General features: G+C 41.0%; 1 protein-coding gene across 1 annotated transcript in view; it reads left to right on the top strand.

Moving 5' to 3' along the window:
- The window catches only part of PTPRG (protein tyrosine phosphatase receptor type G), a 410,558-nt gene that overhangs the window by 88,837 nt on the left and 301,180 nt on the right, over window positions 1-20,541 (top strand). Inside the window, exon 2 of the mRNA XM_065642503.1 lies at window positions 455-559. Within this exon, the coding sequence (XP_065498575.1) occupies window positions 455-559 (105 nt within the window). The remainder of the gene's footprint in view (window positions 1-454; window positions 560-20,541) is intronic.

The raw sequence follows: 20,541 nt of genomic DNA, 5'->3' as shown, positions 1-20,541 counted from the left end.
ATAGGTGCAGTTACCATAACCAGGATAACACCATACCAGCATATTCCACATGCTTTCCATCTGTATTCTTTTAAGGATATTGATAATTCTCGTGTTGAGTTACCATTAGTAGTTTGGTAGTTGCTAGCAAAGTAAGCCATCTTTTGGGTCTAGACAGAGAAAGTTTAGTCATGTCACGGCTCATACTTTTTTGCTTCTGTATATCAGAATATGTTTATGGATAGAAATTACTGGAGTTATACAGGCATGTGCCAGATGAGAATAGTGGCATCAGTGAGTCCTGGCTTCTCTGAATCATCTTTGGATGTTCCGTGGGTGAGGAACATGCCAGTTAACTTGTTTTTAAGTAATGCCAAGTTTGTCGTCTCTGCTCAGCAAAGATTTAAACTTCACAGTGTAAAGTCCAGGGAGTAAATACCACTTTTCTAACGATTCCTGCTTCTTCTGTTCCCAGCTCTGACTGAAGGTTATGTTGGCTCGCTGCATGAAAACAGACATGGGAGTTCTGTGCAGATACGGAGGCGAAAAGCTTCGGGGGATCCTTACTGGGCATACTCGGGTGAGTTGACTTCTTCAGAGGACTTGAAACATGAAATATCTCCAAAATCAAATTGTTTCCATGCTTTTTTTTTCTACTACGCTCAGAAATTGTTTAAATTAGTTTTACAGTGTCTTTTCTTCTGCCAGCTCCCTCGCAAACTCCCTCTACGCACATACTCTCCTTTCTTGCATTCCTGCCATTTATCTGCAGGATTTGCCTTATTACTCTCCTCCCTCTCTCACTCTTCTTTTAGTTTTTTAACATGCCCTGAAAAAGAAATGCTCCCACAAACTTTTCCTTACCGGTACATTCCCAAGCTCACCATTTGCTACCCTGTCGAGTTTTCTAGGAAGACTGGGAGCATCCAGATAAAAGAAAACCTATACATTTTACAATTATTTCTTTGCATGCATGTGTATTCATGGTTGTGTGTAAGGACGACAACGAGACCTGTCAGTGCAGCATCACAGCAGGATGTGTGATGCTGAGAAGGTAGGATATTGGGAGAGTATTTTATTGTTTGTCCCACTGCTCTTATAAGCCTTATGGAAAACCTGATGTGTCTGCACAGCTTGGAAATGCCACAAATCAAAATATACTTTGGAATGATGTCTTTGTATGGTTTGACAGTTGGTTCAGGTCTAGAAGAGTCCAGGTCTGTATTTGAAGTTGTTAAAAAAACCCCAACAACTTGAAATCATGTTAATAAGCTCTGTCCTCTGTGGAAAAATGTCTAATATCTAGAAAGTTTCTATAAAGACTTCAAACATCGTAATAAACTTGTGGAAGATCTGAGATGCATTTCAAACACTTGGTGCTCAGCCAAGAGGAATGTTGTGCAGGTCCAGTTTTAGCTGAAGGAAGAGTTCTTCATAAGAAGTCTGAATACTGATACCAGATAAACAGGCAAATGTTAATTTTAACTACCAACTCCTCTCCTTGATATAGACCATAATTTTCATTGGAAATGAATTATAGGTAAGCTTAGAGTTGTGCGTGTGTTGGTTTTTTTTTCCATTAATACACAAAGTACCAGATGTCACAAGTTTTCTCTATTAGATCTCAAAATACAAGCTATCTCATTTGCAAATGAGGTCACACAAGTGAAATACATCTAAACATTTTGGTAATGTAGGACAAATGACTACTTTTTGTTTCTGTTACTGAAAAATGTATTTGAAATATTCATTATAGGCAGTTAAATGAAGATGTTTAAAAAAAGGTAAAACACTGGTGGAATTATTCTGTTGTCATGTGTCAAAACTCTCTGCTTGAGCTGCTGAACTTTTTTTTTTTAACCTGTCCTGATTTAAAAAAAAAACCCCAAAACAAACGAAGCAACAAAACCCCACAAACTTGCCACACATCAGTTTATGCATAGACAGTTTTCCTAATTCTATTTTTGTGATTGGTGTTCTTCCTTTATGAGTAATATCACTTGTTCACCCCTCCAAAACAGCTTTTACCACCTACGAATCCTTTTAGATTTATGTCAAAACAAAATATGTAGTCCTCATGTGTAATTATACCTTATCTTTTGGGGTTTTGCATCCTTTTGTCTGTTGAAAAATCTCCTGCTTCTGTGAGGAAAATAGCCAGTCTGTTTTTCAGAGAACAGACAGTGACTTCTCAGCTGTCAATCACATGCCATTCTACCTGATTAGTGCTCTCTAATTGGAACCTTTTTGTCACTATTGCTTATAAAAGGAGTAAATTAGGAGATTAAAAAGGTGGAAATGATATATTTACCAGCACTTGTCAAGAAAGCAGAAGAGGATATAGTATGGTTTTCTCAGGATGCTTTGTCAGGCTACTGTTTGAACGAAGTGACTTGAGATGCCATTCCAGGGGGATGTGGTTTGGGACCAAATATTCCAGCTGCAGGAATTCCTGCCAAAGGTTTAGTGACATGAAATACTGGTGTGAGCAAACAGATAGGGTACTGCGTGTCCCAGCTGTATGGGTTGTGCGTGTCCTGCATCTGAGCAAGGCCATCGTGGAAGAGGATGGAGATCTGGGCTCCTCCTGAGCTGTGTTGTGGTCTCAGCCTGCAAGGAGGAGCCAGGGCCACATGCTACGTGTGGATGCTGAGATGCAGGCAATAATTTGGGTTGTATCTGAGAGGGAGAAGGCAAAGGCAAGTAGAGACTTGGGAAAGACATGGTTATTTCCAAAGGAATTTTCCAGGGTTGGTGCTATGTCCTGCAGGAGTCTCAGGATTGCCAGCCTTTCATTGAGAAAGGGAGGAAATTAAGATGAGCAATTAGGTGGGGAAAGGAGCCTGTGCTCTGTTAGAAATTCCATGTTTCTACAGGCTGCTGCTTTGTTGTGGCTTTTTATATGTAGAAGTTTCTCTTTTGTCCCCTCACTTGGTTCTTTCCAGCTCCATGCAGGATTTTCAGCCAGTTCAGCCTGTCTTATCTGATGTCTTCTGTCCCTATTTGCTCGCTAAGGGAACCAGAGGTAACGAAAATGCTTAGCTGCTGTGTTTAGGTTCAAGATGGGAATAAATGGTGGGTGACAGAGCCCAGATGCCAGACAGATGTTTGTTTCTAGCCGAGCACAGCGAGGAGGATGATGATCCTGTTATCTGATTCTTTCTCCCTGCTTCCTCGTTCCCCAGAATATTTCCCAGGAACCCTGAGCAGGGCTTGGCTAAGCAGTTTATGTACTAACAATGTTTGTCCTGCGGGTAGGGTTTTGGACATGACTAGGAAGTTTACATCAAATGAGCCTACAGAGAGTGGAAACTTCACTCTGCAGTAAGCAATTAGCCTGTGTCAATGATTTCCAAGCTCTTTTACAGGCATTGTCTGGTAGGCTGCTTCCCTGCCCTATCCTCAGATGGTTAGGCCAGCTCCCCTCTGCTTGGTTGTACAACATCTGCTGGCCCAGCCCCAGCAATTATGGGCAGGGAAGAAAGTTCTGCTAGACTGTGCTGGTGAATCTGAAGTTTCTTCCAAGGGAATTTGCCAACTGGATAGATAAGACCAGGACAACCTCTGGCAGCTGTCAGCAGGCAGGCTTCTGTTGAACCCAAATATTGACCAGCCCACTGATGTCTCTGCTGGGCCTATATTAGGCTGAACTATGGCTTTATATTGATATCAATTGAGCTGCACTGATTTATAGCAGTGGAGGCTTCTCTACATTTAGGTCTGTGCCTCCCTGCTTGCAGAGCTTTTGTGTTTTTTGGGCTCAAGTGTTCTGTAATAAAACCTGAGGTGGGGATGGAGAGGTCTGAAAGCAGGCAGCCAGTTGTGGTTTTCCTGCCTGGAGGTGGAAAAAGGGCACAGCCACATTGCAGCGAGCCCTCAAGTCTTTATCTTCCGGAGGATATATCTGTCCTATATTGTGCTTTTAGAGTAATTCCTCTGTAGCCTGTAGGAAACTCTTCAGCTGCTCTATGCTCTTGTGGAGGGTGAACGTCTAGGAATTGGTTTAAACTCTGGAAATCAGGAATTTTCCTGGTTTTGTGAGTGATCTATAGCATTACTAGGTACTGCCTGGGAATATTGCTCCTCTCAGGCACAAGAGTTTAGAGGGGTCTTGTAAACATTTGTATAAGGCACCTACCTACCTAAATGACCCTGTGAACTTCAGTGCCCTGTGCTCATGCTACATGTGCCCTGGATGAAGCTGCGAAGCTGTACCACAGAGCTCTCGCTTTGCTCTCTGATTGTAGAAGAAAGGATTTTAAAGCCTTATAAAATAAGCCTGTTGTGTACAGAAAAAAATCTGACTATAACATTTATTCCAATTCAGAAATAAAACTCAGAAAAATAAAGACTAGATAATTAAATGAAGAAGGCCATTTCAAATGGGTTGTGTCAAAAAGACAGAAGGAAACACAATCACCCTTTCAGAAGAAACTTTGTTAAGTCTATGCTAGCAGCTCTTTAAACCAATTTCAGAAGTGAGCAAACACTGAAAACAGAAGACTAACTTGTCTTTAAATAGGAACTGCAAGACTTAACAGAAACTGAGATCTCCTAGATGTTCTTTTTAGGATTTTTCAGGAAGCTCAAACTACATTTCTAGGGGGATTTCTCTGCTCAGTGTGTATTTGTGTATATTTTGGCAAAGTATTTATTCCATGATCCTGTCCAAAGACTTCCTAAATTGCAACTGACCGCGTTCTTTGCAGTGCAACAGGAATGTGGAATAGGCACAGCCCAGTCAAAGCAAGAATTAAGTGTGGATCCTAAATGTGGTTCAGTGCAGTCTTTTCACAGCAATCTTCTCTGTTAGGCTAATCACCAAATGGATACATTTGAAATATTTTTTAGCACATCCTTATAACTGGCACAGAACTCAGTGTACTTCTAATACCCATAACAGTGAGGGGTAGTAGTTCAGGTGCCTTGTCATTGCTGTGGGAATATTTTTGTAAATATATGAGCTGTTTATAAAACAAAACAGACTTGAAATCCTACAGAAATATGCAATTGAAACATCTACCAGATCCAGGGCTTTCTGACTTGCCCTCCCTTGTGTAATGTGTGTCTTCACAGAGCACAATATTGCAGACATTTAAAGTTGCCTCTCAGTGTCAAGTGTTGTATCTGTCAGTGCTGAGAGCACTCTGCTGGTGACCTGAGCAGACCCTATTTTGCCTTGCAATAGCCCAAAAAATGGGTAGTAAGAGGGTCAGGACTTTAGGAGGAGATCATGGTATGAGATGCTGACTCAGATGCTTGTATCTTAAGTGATAGTAGCTCTCAAGGGCCTATACCTACTCATATCTGTTTTTCTGAAACACTAGTATGTAAAATTAAGGTGACAATCATTGCATAAGATTGTGGAAAACCAGTAGCTATGGGGAAATACTGCTTCTTCCTCTCCTACTCAAATTGGGAAACTCCTCTTAGAATCTTAACATATAAGATGTGATGTCTAATTAGTCCCAGTATTAACACACGATCAATGGGTGTGGGATGGGAGGTTGCACTGTCCTGGAGCAGGATGTTGTAGGCAGTGGTGCGTTTGTCACTGGAGTTTCCCAGTTGAGCTCTGGTGCTGGCACTGGTGGGACTGGTATATCCTGCGCTCTCGATGAGTGTTCTGCTAATCAGCCTCAGTGTTGCAAGCCGACTTATTAAAGAAATACTTTATTTTAAGTAATCAAAACCATTTGGGCTTGAAGAACAAAAAAGCAGACACTGGCCAAGGATATATACATGTTCTTTTTACTTACTTAGTGATGGCTTTGTAAAGAGAGCCCTATGCAGAAAATGCATACAGTTGTTTTTTCGCTTTAATCTTATGGTATATTCAAGGCATCTCTTTTCTCTTTATACCTTTGATCTGTCATTTTCTTTGTGAAATCATTAGCACTACTTATGATGCTTCTTTTCTTTATGTGTGTCCTTACTGATGTTTTTTCTGTGTAAAATGTTGGATCCTTTCTCTCCAAGATTCTGTGCAGTTGCCATGAACCTTAGTAGAAGCTAATAGAAGCAAAATAGGCTTCACAAGAGTAGGGATGACCCTGTGAGTGAGGGAAAGTGTCCATTAAGAACAGGAACTGTGGCCAGACTGTCATGCTAGTGGACACTATCAGTATGTGAATGCTTTGTCCTACAACACTTAAGAGGTTATTGCAGTCCTTTAAGGTGCTATTATTTAGAATATAACCGGTTGTGAATATAAGAATTGAATGTTCTTCACAAAAGCAATTGCTGGCATTAAAACAGGAAAGATCAGTAAAGGTTATTTCCTGAAAGAATAGCAAATGGTGTTAACTCTGATGAAACGTAACTTGGTGATGTCCTTTGTAAATGTGTGAATTTCTCTCTCTTTGCTTAGATTGTTCTCATTAATAAGCTGCTAATGTGAATTGGACAGGAAATAATCAGCACATAGTAAGGAAAGCAGCAAGACTTATTGAACTGAGAGGTAACTAATGGCCTATTTGCCATGGTCAGTATTTCACTCTTTCTGTCCCTCAGAATAATAAATCTTGATATTGACCAAAACTCTGGCATACTGCGTGCGTGGTTATCATTCCCCTGTAAAAGTAGTCACCTCTGTTAAATGCAGGGCGGTCAAAATGAGCACATTCTGTCTCTCTCCCTTCTTCACTCTTTCAAGATGACTTTCTAAAGAGGAACTAAGCTGAGAGAACTAGCAAAAATATTCACTTTAGTATCTCATCTGATCAGTAAGCTGAGCTTTGAATGTTTTATCTATGTTCATCAGAGACGGATGTTGGTCTTCACTGAACCCTGCTGAAAGCAGCTGTGACGCGTTCGTTTCCATGTGCAATCTTATTAGAGTAGCAGTTGTTCTGGAAATCAATGCTACACTCTTCCATAAGAGAAACACGGAAAACCATAGCTTCAGAGTTTGTTGTTACTGTCAAAGCATGAACCCTGATTTTTAAAGTGCACAGCTAAAGCAAATGGTACTGCTGTGTATTTTCTCAAACAGGCAATGCCATCTGTATATTTTGATTGTTTGTATTCTGACGCTACTGGGTCATGAGTCTTCATGTCCATGAGCAAGGAACAGTACAAATGTCTTGTCTGCAGAATCCGTACCAAAATGTGTGCTTACTAGGAGGATGTCAAGGAGAATGCTTTTTATCTTTCTTTAGCTTTTCTGCATCGTGAAGTGAGAAATAAAAAATACTATTTTGGGGTTTTTTATGAGAATGAAGAAACAAGTTTTCAAATTCCCATCCCTAAGAGCAGGATATATCTTCCTAACCGTAAGCTAGTGTGAATGAGGAATTCACTATCAAGTGTCTGTGGCGAGTATTTATAATAACATTAGCAGTCTAGTAAGGAGAGCCAGCCTTGCTAGCAGCAGTCCAAGTAGTCTGTATCATTTTTACAAAGCCATATTGCTGGGCAACACAGCTCTGATTGAGAGCCTTGTCACTTACTTTGTTTGTCTATTGGCATGCTTCTAAATAATCTGCTAAGAAAACCTCAGATAGTAATTTAGTTTCTACTTAGACACAGACACGATTTCCTTATTGAATACCATTAATACTGTTTTTTCTCTATTCTTTCCACCTTTTCTTGTGTGCCACACTTACAGTTTATTCCAGGTACTGTCATAGTCAATCCTGGTATCCAGTCTATAACGAAATGGTTGACTGAATTTTTAAATGTTGGGCATGGTTATGGTGAAATTGCCTTTTATTTTATTTATTTTTTCTTTTTTGGCAAGGCTCTTTCTGGAAGTCGATTGTTCCCTCAACTTTCATTCTTTCATGGAGTTTTTCCCTACCACAGCACAAAAGTATAAAATAACTATACCAGATGCTAGATGAAATCTTCAGAGCTTTGGATACAGTTGTTCCAATACTGCATCAAAGTATTTTTACTTTGCACTGCTGCAATCACAGCTCTGGCTATCTGTGCTGAAATGAGAAAGTACAAAGAGCTGCTTTTGCTGGGGAGGGGAGACTTCTCAGTTCTTTAAGCGTACTGTGCTTTTTGTTGCATTTTCTTTCAATGTGAACACTGGGACATTTGTAGGAAACCTCTGGAATGACAACAACCACTGCACTGTTTCATAAAACTGAAAGTGTGCTGAAGTGCAGCAAAAAGTTGTCAATTTAGCATTTCTAGGCATTGAAATAGGAAACACTATAAAATATTCCAAGCTCTTCAGACATAAAAACATGTGAAATGCCTATATTTTAAACATACAAAAGAAAGATGGAGTATTTGGGTAGCAGGTGTGATACAAACTCAGCAAATGGACTGGAGAATACACAGAAGGTTGGAGTCTGCTGTTGCCTTGAGGTTCTTGAATGATTGCAGTAATACATTGAACCTCCAGTATTGATTTCATATGTAACTGAACATACATAGGAGAATAAGAGTGGGGAAAACGGATGTGAACAGCAAGGATACTGGATACTGCAGTGAGAAACAAAGCAAGCAGGGAAGCTCTGAATAGCCTTGTAGTGTGGCTTAAAAAAAAAAAAAAAAGTAGCTTGGCACAAACATTATTGCAATAGTCCAAGCACGAAATAATCAAGGAATGAATCAGAATTCTAGTTGCATGATATAAGTGGAGTCTTTGTATAAAACAGCCGAACAAGGCCAGTACTGCAGTTGATGCAGTAGACGTAGAATTATTTCTATTATTTTGAGATGTCAGATGGCTTCTTTATGTCATTTCAGCCACTGTTCAGAAGATAATCTTCTTTTCAGTATCTCTGCCCCAGGAATTGCCCCATCTCTTCCCCTTTCCCAGAAAGTGTCTCCGTCTTGCAGAATGCGGCACCGAAGACTTTAATAAAAGACTTGCAGCTTTTAATCATTATGATCCTTGGAAAAACCAGCCCCTGCCTGCAAGAGGAGTTCACCCAGCACTCTGGGTGTCCCTGCAGAGCTGCCTTCCCAACAGTGTCTGCCAGCACCGCAGCATCTGCCCTGGGCGGGCAGAGGTGGTGCATGTTGCTTCTATGTTGAATGTCATGTGCCTGTTAGGGAGAGGTAGAATTAAAGAGTCCCATTATGTATGTTCTGAGGTGTTTTGGTACTGCAGTACGAGTGCTCAGCAGTTAAGCAAGTTCTAATGTTTATAATATCTCTGAGGTAGACGTGTTTACCTGGTGGGAACTGAAGGACCGGGCAGTTTAAGTAACTACTTTGATATACTCCATGTGGCGTAGATCAGTTGGAAATTCAGCCCGAGTCCCAGTGCTGTGCACTGTTTCTTAGGCCACACAGCCAACCTTATCAAGTGCTAATTGAGGAGATCTTGGTTGCCTTGGAGACTGCCTCTTCTTGGGGGAGACCATGTCGGTACCATGGATGTTGTGAAGCTCCTGAGCTAACAGGAGGCCTCCCTGGAGGTGATCCAGCTATGGAGCTTAATTCTTCCTTCAGCAGCAAACTGTGGTGGCTGCTCTCTTGACGCTCTTGGTCTGTTTGTTTGGTACTCTGTTTTCTCCAGTGGGATTGGGACAATGTTGGGCTTGAGTAAGAAGACATTCTTTTCCTATTCAATGCATTGACCATTTAGCTCTAAATTACTAAGTTTTTTTATTAAAGACTGCATGTGCCCAAAGAGTTGGATAGGCTTTTAACCATCTTTTAACCATCAAATTAAATAAATATGAAATCCTGCAATGGAGTGCAGAGCTGTGCATATAAATTACATCTTTAAACAGCACTTGAATGATTTTATGGAAATGTTTTTAACTCTCCTCTGAACTCTTAAGGGTCATCTCTGTAGCCTTCCTGTCTGAGGGAGGCTATTGGCACTGGAATGATTTATTGAAGAGGTACATTACTCTCTGGTATAAAAGTAATGTCAAGCCTTATTGAGGACCTGAGTATCAAGCTTCTGGTTTTGTAGAGCTGGGAAAGCAAGTGGGTTTAATTCAATTGAACCCTGAATGAATGTTTCCTAAGTATATGTTCCCACCCGCTTCCACCTCCTGACACTGCCCAGTTCTGAGGTGAGTGGGATTGTGGACTGATAATGTTTTCAGGACAGTTAGTGAGATGACTGATTTAATTCATGAAGAATTAGGAGCCCTATGTCCCTGTTGCAGAGAGATGAAGACTGCAACTTGAACTGACACAGTAAGGACTGGTGGGCATTGCTGACTCACGGAGTCCTTATGGTTGAACCCTCAATAGAGTGAGATACCTTTGAGACACATAACTGCTTTAAAAATACTTAAGTTGGCTGACTTGACCAGCAAGCGAGTCTTCCACCAAAGGAGTCTTTGCTGCAGTGAGTTTTAGGCCTTCTATCTTTCTCCATCTCAAAGAAAATCCTGCCTTTTGTCTTCCAAGCAGTACTACTGAGTTTAACCTAAGCCAGTCTCTTCTACCCATGGCTGAAGTAAGCCCTCCCTCCTTTCCATTTCTCTTTGAATGCAGTCTTACTTTGTGCTTGTTTGCTCCACACTGCTCTAGGATTACAGCCTTGCAGGCACGTATGCAGATACACGTCTAACCTAGCATAGCTGCTGTAAGAGAGATCATGTTGTAATCACAGTTGTAAAGACCAGGAAGGCACAGAGAGGCTGGTGCCATGTCTCAGATTATCCAAGTGTGGCTGAACTGAGGCCTCCGAAGCTGGCCTGTAGTATTTTTTTCCTTGCCTTGCTGTAATTATTCATACCAACATCTAAGTTATCCAGCTGCCAGAAAGCTCACGAGGAGCTGTTTCATGTGGGGTTCTTTATTTCTGACTCACTTCCGAGACTTTCTCAACTGTCTTGATGTATATGAATTTCCTCAGTAATGAACAAAAGAGGAAATGTCCCTACAGTTGCGTGCCTGCAGGTGATGAGTATTGGCATGTGGACTGCAGTTCCTATTGCTTTTCCTGTGTGGAACAGTGAGACAAATGTCTCCTGTCTCCTTCTCAACTCACCCGTAATACATTCACACCTAGAGCTGAGGTGACAAAGGTCCCTTAATTGTTGATCATGTGCTTTTGCACTGTGCTGGACCAGGACCTCGCAGGACTCCTTTGTTGTATTTCACATCGTCTGGTCCTTGAGCACTGGGGTCAATCCCATGTGCCGAGCTCCTGTACGAACAAACCGGTAAGTGGATGCACTCAGAATGAAGAATTGAATGTAACATGATTGGCCTTGCGTTTGCATGAATATATATTTCTCAAGTACAGAAATAAGATTTACCCTGAAGTAACAACGGCAGTGAAGTCATGGAGAGTTTAGATCACTTCACGTTCAGTTTTACATGCTGTCTTTTGTTCCCGAGGTGTGGTGGTGTGTCTGAGGCTGCTCCTGAAACCTTCTGGCCCCTCGGGGTATGAAAAGCCATTTTACATGCAGATGCTAGTCTGCTCCTAACCAGAGGCGACATGAACTTTTCAAATAGATTCCAACTTGGAAGCTTCTGTGGCACTTCAGATCATGTTTTTAATTTATAGTTCTGTTGCTGGAGACTTGAAATTGAGACACTTATGTGCATGATACAGTCTTCTCATATGGTGATCTCTGAGCGAGGGAATTTGCCATGTGAACGTAAGTTTGCAGTGAGAATTGCATGTGGCTTCTGTAAAGAAGGGTTCAGTGTATGTAGTTCAGTTACTGTTTATATCACACAACGGCTTCCCAGATACCTGCAGGACTTAATTTCTCTCACTACAAACACAGAAGAGTTACCTCTAACTTAAATTTGTACAGGCCGTCTGAGAGTTGGCTTGGTGTTGAATGCATGAATGGCTGAAGCAGGGTGTAATGAGGTGAGGAGTATGAACTGGAGAAAGTACTAAGAGCCTTCTTTTTCTCTGCTGCTAAAACAAAATAGAACTGTGTAGCTCTATGAGCAGCTAAGGGCTTCGTATTTCTGTGAAAAGTCTGCAAGGCCTATGAAGCTTTGAGCTTTTCGTGGCCTTCAGCAGCACTCCCTGCCACAGTTCCCTGTGGTGACGCGCTTCACAAAACTGGTGGCTCTGCTCCAAGATCACCCACTTCTCTCAGATCTGGTCAGAGTTAGCCAGCAGGTTTGAAAGTGGTGGGGAAGGGGAATTGGTAGACCAGATGCAGCAGAAGGCTCAAATCCATAAGCCTGTTTCTGTAGGAAACTAGGCTAATCTGTTATGGGCCCTTGTTCAAAATTGCAGGCTCCCACGAGTAGCTTTTCAGAGTACACGCCAGTTAAGTCCCGCTTCGGCAAGGAAGTCCTTGCAGTTTCAGCAGATGAGTTCTTCAGACTGGAGAACATCTGGGTAGCTCAAATGATCCAAATATTAGTCGCAATTCTGTCGTCTTGTGCTTAGTGAAGTATAGCTCTTCAGAGGAAACAGTCCAAGCCCCCGCAACCTTTCCATTTGTGGCCTTCCATGGTCTCGATCATACGTGCCCATGAAGGAGGTCTGCACAGAAGCCCTTGGAAGAGTGCATGCTAGACAACCATCCAACCATCTGTTTGGCATTAAGAGAAGACCTTAAATTAGGGAAGGTGGTTGTGGTGTGGTACCTGGACATGCGTTGCATCTTGTGATTTCTGTATGAACTGGGGTGCAGAGTATGGTAAACATTTTCAGCTTTTCCCCTAAAGTACTATTGGAAACTGTAATAAAAAGTAACTGCTGGGAAAGTAGTTTTGCTGAGTTATGCTATTTTGAAAATGCATAATACTCTGTAGGCTTTTAAGTGATACTGGGCATATTTGACATTCTTTGATGTTAATTTCCTGGCATATGGACATCTCGACTTATTAAAATAAATAAGTACTTTCAAATTTAATGAAATGATGGAGGAAATGGCCTTTTTTCACATTCACGTCCGCTTCGCTGGATAATTTAATGTTTTAAAATGTAAGTTCATATTAAAGTTTAAAATTCAAGTATTGGTTTTTGAAATTCTGTAATAAAAAGGATTTGCTGTAGGAGAGATGTATGAATTAGTGCGCATGATAACACGATTAACAAAGTCTAGCTGGTGATTTCTTCTGTACAAAATGCTGGCTGTAAATCCTCCTGCTAGAATCTGCAGCGCTGGTGTGGTGGCAGGATCTGCTGGTACCAGTAGCTGTTCCTTTCCTGGGGCAGTGCTCTGTAGCCTGTTGGACTTGCCCGTTGCCTGTATTCCAGAGTCGAAGGTACATCTGTGGCAGAGGTCTCATATTTTGTTCATCTTGTCTTTTTTTTCCCCACCTAATAGTGCTTTTTACTGTCTCTCAGAGCTTACATGGTAAGCTCCTTGGAGCAGAGGCTGTCATTTGTTTATGTTGGCTAGCAGCAGAATCTTGATATCTTCTTTTATACTAGATTTGTATATTTGCTTCCAAGGTCTTTGCATCTAGTGAGAAGGATTTCTTCATAGCCTTAGGTGTTACTGTGTTATTAGTAAGTACAAGAAATGCACTTTAGTCCTCTCTTCTGTGCTGAGGGAGGGTACGAATTCCCCGGAGGATAAGTAATGCTTGATTTAATTGACTGGATATAAATATTTGAGTCCTAAATATTTAATGGAGATCATTGTGTTTGAATGTAGGGATGTGCAGATGATGGAAGTGTACTCTGTCTCGCATTTCTTGAGAGGCTGCTTACGTGCTGTGTTGAAGCCAAGGATGGCTTTATTTCATTTTGAGGCAGACTGGAAACCGAAGAACTTATTTTCAGGGAGAAAAATGGCAAGGGACCCGAATGAAAAACCCACTCAGCTGAAGCAGAGGTGACAAAGTTCACTGTGATTACATTGATTTTAAATTACTGTGTAGAGCTGGGACTAGCCTATGTCTAGTCCTGCTCATGATGAGAAGAAGAAAGGAAGAAGGCATGAATACTCCTTTCCTCTGCTTCCAAATATTGTGTTACCAGTGTGATAACTGAGAGCAGTCTTGTCCTCCTGAAGTTCCCAACATGCAAAGGTGTTCTGGTATCCTTGATGGAGCTGAAAGGGGTAAGAGGCACAGAGAGACTGAAATGTGGTGTTTGGGGTTGGGTTTTTGGGTTTGTTTTGGTTTTTTCCTTAGCAGCCTACCCCTGCGCACCGGCTGCCTGAACCGGAGAAGCATGCGGTGCCCAGTTCGGTCTGTAGCAGATGCCTCCAGTCTGTGTGTGCCCCCAGCTCCACCAGAGATGACATTAACAGGAAAGAGAGCATGTCTGAGTTTGATGCATTTTTGCATCAAAAGTGCTGCAATTGCCTATACCACAAATTATAACTAAGCTAGAATAAATAGCAATTAACAGCAACAATATTCAGCTAGTAGAAGTTTTACAAAAAAGTCATTACTGTTTAACTTTATGTAGTTTGCATTAGTTTCACCGTCAATGAGAAAATTATTCAGTCAATAATAGTTAATGTTTTATTTTTGACCAGTCTTACTTATTTTAGTATCTAGTGTGCCTTTTGGGAAAAAGAACCAAGAGCAAATAAAGCTAATTGCAAGAGAAATTTTATACATTATTGTAATGAAACTCTTAGTTGCTGCATGACTGAAAGAGCACAGAAAAATGTCTTGTACCTGCACTAAATCCAGCGAAGTTGTGACGGAAGATGTTGTGTCTCCTCGTTTGGTGTGATGGAGAGAATGCCGGAGGCACTTGGGTAAGGAGGATGACTATTTCTGTTTCTTCCCCATGGTTTTTCAGCAATCTGACATAATGTGCGTGCCTGGGCCTATGCCAAGCAGAGATGCAGCCTCCAAGTGAGACTTTATTACTACAGTCTTAGATGATTAATTTTGTACCAAATTGTATGGACCCGATTAACCCAGAACACAGCAATAATGCTGTTTTAAACATCTTTAGTGCATCCATTACTTCTGTTTCTAGCGTACTTCTTCACAAGGGAAATATTTGCTTCTTACCGTCAAATCTTCAGGTAGACTCTGGGCCATAAAAATCACCCTGAGCTCGCAGTGCCTTGTGCATTTGTTATGTTTAACTTTGACTTCGTTGACTTTGACTTTGTCTAAGATATCCTTACTTGTAGCAGTTTTGTAAGGCCAGAGATTATTATCCCCCATCATTGTAAGGGAGAGAAAAGCGCCATCATCTGTTGCAAGCCATCCAGAAGACTGAAGAAGGTGATGCTAGAATCGAAATCAGTGTTTGTAGGTCTGCTTCATATCTTAAAGATGGAAGCTACTTCTGGATGTGGTAGCACACTCTCCTCATCCACCCAGGGAGGCAGGTGCTTTGTGTATTTTCTAACCAGCGAGGCTCCAGCCGGCTGGAGCAGGAGCTGTCATTCTTGCAGTGCGGTGTTTCTTGAACCTGCAGAGCAGGCAGGAGGATGGTACCTGCCTGGGAGTGCTGGACCTGTGCGAGTGGGAAGCGTTGGAGTGGTTCTGTGGGCAGGGCAGCACTGCTTTTGCGTTCACAACTGTTTTGTTCTGCTGGCTGTTTTTTTGTTCGTTTTAAATATGTTGCAATAGCTTTGCAGTGTGGTGTTGATTTGTTTGTGGTTTTATTTATTTTTTTTTTTAAATTCAATTTTAAGCTCTGAAATAACTTTGTTTCTCTCCTGTAGAAGTGCAGGTTAGAATATTCTACCCATCTCTTGCAAATCACTGAATTTTAATACCTTTATCTAAAAGCATTTTTTGGGCTCTACTTGGCTCTCAGAAACCCTCTGTTCATTAAATCACTCTTGAGGTTTTGCATAGTTCAAGTCTTTAAAAAATAAAAACAACAGTTTTCCTGTTGTCCCTGGAGAAGCCTTGTATCCTTAACGACATCCTCTGGCTTGTCTGGGGAAAGCAAACGCACCCCCTCATGCCAATGGCCATATAAAAACACAGTCTCATATTATTTCTGTAGGATCATGACTTCTGTGACCCTGTGCAGTGGAATGTTTGCATGAATAAATAACATGATAACGTGCTGCTGGCTGAATTTACCCACACTGGCGGAGCAGTGATGGTGTGAAGCAGGGAGCGCCCAGTCAGGCACTTGCGCTTCTGAAAAGAAGCATGTTTGCCAAGCCCGGAAAAACGGGTGCGCGAATCCTTTCTCCGTACAAAATGTGTAGCCCAGGTGTCACCTGCGTAGCCCCATCAGATGGCTCCTGTCCTGAGCAGAGGTTCTGTAGCTGGTAGAGGGGCAGGTCAGACTTCATACGGGCCCCACTGATGTCCTTCGAGATGAGGGCGCTTCGCAGGGCCGGCTGAGGTGACCTCTGTTTGCCAGCACCTGGCGGTTCTGCTTTCTGCTGCTTTTCAGCTTAGGTCAGACTTCAGCTGGAGGTGATAGACTTGGGTCTCATTATCTGTTCTCGTCAGCCCTCAATTTCCTTGCCTCTGCACATCTTTCTTCTTGAATATCCATAACAAGGCAGAGCTCTCCAGCCAGCTACACTGTTCAGTCTCTCCTGCAAACACTTTTTTGAATAATTGTGCCCTTTCTCCCCAAGACTCACTTTCACAAAAGGATATATTGCCGACTTTTTAGACACTAGATCCCATTATCTTGATGCAAAGAGATAGTCTCCCTTAAGCAAGGAAAATTATTTTTAATCAATGAAACTATAAATGCCATTCCTGTATGGTTTTGAACCAAAGTACTGGAAACAATCTGACAGTGTCCTGCCAGCCAGTGCCTCTGAGAGGTGTTTCTCAAGCGAACTACGTACCTGGAGGCTGACAGGGAAAGCTTACTGCTAAAACAAAATCAGTTCCAAAAAGTCAGGTTTTGGCTCCCTGGAAGCCCATATTTTTGCAGCCACCTGCCCCGACTGCTTCCTGGCATGATTTAAACCTGTGCAGTCTGCCAACGTGTGCTGATAGAGATTGTTTTAGGGTAGGCTGGGCTGTGGGACTGTGTCAAGATGTGCTCCAGGAATATTTCACTCCCTCCGCTACATGGAGATGGGCAAAACCCCAAAATCCTGAGTTGAAACTCCGCATGGATCGTATGGAACTGTTAGATTGTAGGCTTAAGCGGCACATAGATCGAGCTGTCAGAAACTGGGTCACTTGCAAAAAGGACGAAGCATCTCCCACAGGCAACTTCTATAAGCAGATTTTTATTACATACTGACCTGCAGGATAATCAGACAAGGATTTTGATTTATGAGATAACGGTTACCTTTAAAATATTGAAAGGAGGATTCAGGAGAAGGTTACTCTTAGATTAATTAGTGTTGATAGAACTGATGCAGGTGTAATGTAACATTGTCATGACGGATGGAAGTCGCCAGACAGGCAGGCAGTGAATGCATGTTTGGTTTAGTTTTGTGCTCATCTGGTCTCATTTATTGTACAGGTAACTCAAGAACAAACCTGTTTGAATGTGAAATGAGGTTTATTGTGCTTAATGCTCTCATAAAGAACTAAATATTGAAGCTTTTATATAGGAAATGCATTATAAATTAATTTAAATGAAGTTACTCCTTTGACAGTCAGTTTCTGTTCTAATATTCATTGAAACCGGTTGGTTTTTTTTTTTACTGAATATGGATATTAAAGCAAAGCCAGTTGATGGAAAAAAGGAATATATATTCTGCAGCACTAAAGTAGATTGAGAGTGTGGTCTTCAATGGCTTAAGAAGGCACTTTCGAGACCTTACAGTATGAATAAATTCTGCAGACTTAAAGCTTTTTTTGCTTGTTTAATCCAAAATGATACCAGTATCTCCTACAGAAATTGATAATACAGAGAAGGTGTAGGACTTCATTTTTCAGGGAGATGAGTTTGGATGAATAAATGTTACTGGAAGGGAGAATTTAGGAGAAATCTTAATAGAAATCTCCAATTAGTTGAATAGCTGGTTATCTGTGACAAGACATAATATTTACTAGACACTGGAAGCTGCATGAGTACTTAACAGAGAAAAAGGTAAAGTAAGATTAAGGTTTGTGTACTGTCTGTTGTAAAACCTGGGCAATCTTTGCAAGGCTTTATGGTTTAAATACATTTTTGAGAAAATATTTGGAGTAAGGTATTAGTGGAGCATAATATTATGAAAATGACAGTGTTTGGGTACCTTGTTAAAATTGTTTGTCCAACAGCCATTTTAGTGCACTTGGCTCTGATGAGCAAGGCTGGCAGAATTGGGATCTTACTTTTTTGTTAGTAAAGGTAACTCTGTGGAAATGAGGAATAAAATCTGTCCCTTTCAGTGCATAAATAAGAACAAATCGAAACAAACTGAAAGCTACATGGTAAATGGCATGAAGCGTGACTCACTAAACTCCTTTCATCAGATACTTCAAGTTTAAAAAAAATAAATAATGAAATCGTACAGGAAGTAATTGGATGAAAATTCCAAGTTCTTGTCTTAGTCCTAGACGATGGCTTGAATCTAGAATTGATAGGTGTGAGGATCAGGCGAAGTGGCATTAGCTCATTTGTAATTGCAGAGGGAATCTTATAATGTAAAATGTCTGTATGTGGCCGAAAATGCCAAAGGAAAAAAACCCCACCAACCAAGATAGCTCTCGAAACCGAGTGCTGCATGTGAAACTTGGCTCTTTATCCATCACTTGCTGTTTTCCAGGTAATCTGCAAAACATCTGTCCGTCCACAAGCAGTGACATTTTTCTCATGTTCATATTGTGGTGCAAGGTTAATTTGGGGGTTTGTTACCTCTTCTGAAACCAGTTAATATCAGATAGAATTACACATCCGGGTGTAGCATGTACCCCTGCTTTTGCATCTTGCGTTTTGTTTCTCAGTAGGAGGTAGAGACCTGTGGTGATTTATGTTCTACAATCTTGATAATGATATTTGTCACCTGATGAAAACAGAGGACATCCAGACTTCTGTCCTACCCTGGTATGGCTGGGAACTGAAGCAGCAAAGGAGTGTTTAAGCAAATAAATGAAATGGTGCAAGGCCAGAGGCATGTGATAAAGGGCCACTGGAGCAAAACTGGGGGATGGAAGTAAACCAGAGCTGCATCTTTTACTGTATTTGGCTTATTTTACTGCTGAATTGTGGATGTTCCTACTTTACGTAGCAGTTGGGAAGTGTGCTGGAAGATGCTCCTGCAAAGGCCTCAAGTAAGTGCTGTCTATACCATTGCATCTGTTGTGCAAACCTAGAGAGGGAGGGGAAAGAGATGAGATTTTATTTTAAATTTATTTTCCCCCCTTGTCTAGAAGACTCGGAGAATAAAATAAGAGGCCGCTGACTTGGTGGCCAATGACTGATCATCACCTGGTGCTCCCACAAGAGCCGAACAGGGGATTAGCATTTCCCTATTCTCCCCCTGCTACTCTTGCCCTCAATCTGAATTTTTTTTCAAACCCCGTTTGTGATGAAAATGCAACAGTCTGGCATGAATGAACACAGATATAGATCTGTCTAAGCTCCTTTCTCACTTCAAACTTGGTGATAGTTAAGACAGGATTATAAAGAAGCAATAAAATTCAGCTTAGAAGTCTTGAAATCAAAGCAGTTCAGTAAAACTAAGGTATTCTCAAACCTTTGTGCCAATTAACACCGGGCTGTGACAGCAGTGTGTCTTTTACCTCATAAAAATTCTAACTTGTGCTTATTCGGGTGGGTGGATTTAAGTAGGGGGAACCTATAAGAGTTTCTTTTGATTAGCTTTCCCCAGGCATTACGTCAGATCAAGCAACGCTTGACAGTTGGATTTTTATCACTTCAAAGAAGAAAATATTTAGCTTGATACAGATATTAGATGCCTATGCTGATGCTGTTAACCGTGCTGAGGACAACGGGTTTTTTTCAGCCAAATAAGTGTCTCAGGGGAGGTGTTTCTTGCAGAACAGAGGCATTTAAATTTTGAAAATTTTATATGGATTTTGGTTCAAATCCTACTTGTATGAAATAAATTTGTGAGCTCAAATTTGCAGTCACTTAAGCAATCATGAAATTTAATTCATATCAATAATTCTTTGAAAATCCTGTGAATTACACTGCATATGTGCTCTTAATAAGGTCAGGGCACTGGTGTCCAACTATGCATGAAATAAATCAGAATACTGTTGTTATCCTCTTCAACCTTGCTTAAAAGTTATTGACTCAACACAAGTTATGTCATTACTGATACAGCAGGTGTCTTTACAGTGGACTTTGTCCATTTTAAAAATAAATGTGGCATGGCATAATTAATTTTTTTATTGTATTTCTTCCAGAGAGAGAGAGATAATTGGCTGCTCTTACAAAATCTAGTTGCTAAAACAAAACAAAAACAAACCCCAAATCCAATTACAATATTTTTCCAACTGCCTAGGATACTCTGAGAGCAATGGTGCTACAATATACAGAGTTCACTCCATGCACAGCTGAAATATGGTCAGTCAAGTCCATGGTGAAATGAAACATCCGTTTAACAACACTTAAGAACAGCACAAACCAGATCAGTATGGGAAGTGAAGAATATTAAACTTCACTAAAAGTTTCAGGTGGACAGAATGTCATTACTAAAATTGAAATTGTCAGGCTCCTGGGATTAATATCCCTGTACTTAAAATTGCAGTAACGTCAATGACCACAAGTAGTCACGACCTCAGTTCTATTTGGAGAGATTTTAAAGGTCTTCTACTGACCTTAAAAACCCAATTTCCAACGTTTTAGATAAGCCCATTATTGCAAAGATAGGAACACGAAAGGATCCCATA

The sequence above is a fragment of the Caloenas nicobarica genome, chromosome 11 (assembly GCF_036013445.1).
Source record: "Caloenas nicobarica isolate bCalNic1 chromosome 11, bCalNic1.hap1, whole genome shotgun sequence".
Classification (NCBI taxonomy): domain Eukaryota; kingdom Metazoa; phylum Chordata; class Aves; order Columbiformes; family Columbidae; genus Caloenas; species Caloenas nicobarica.
The sequence above is the reverse complement of the archived record's forward strand: the minus strand, read 5'-3'. Positions and strand labels throughout refer to the sequence as shown.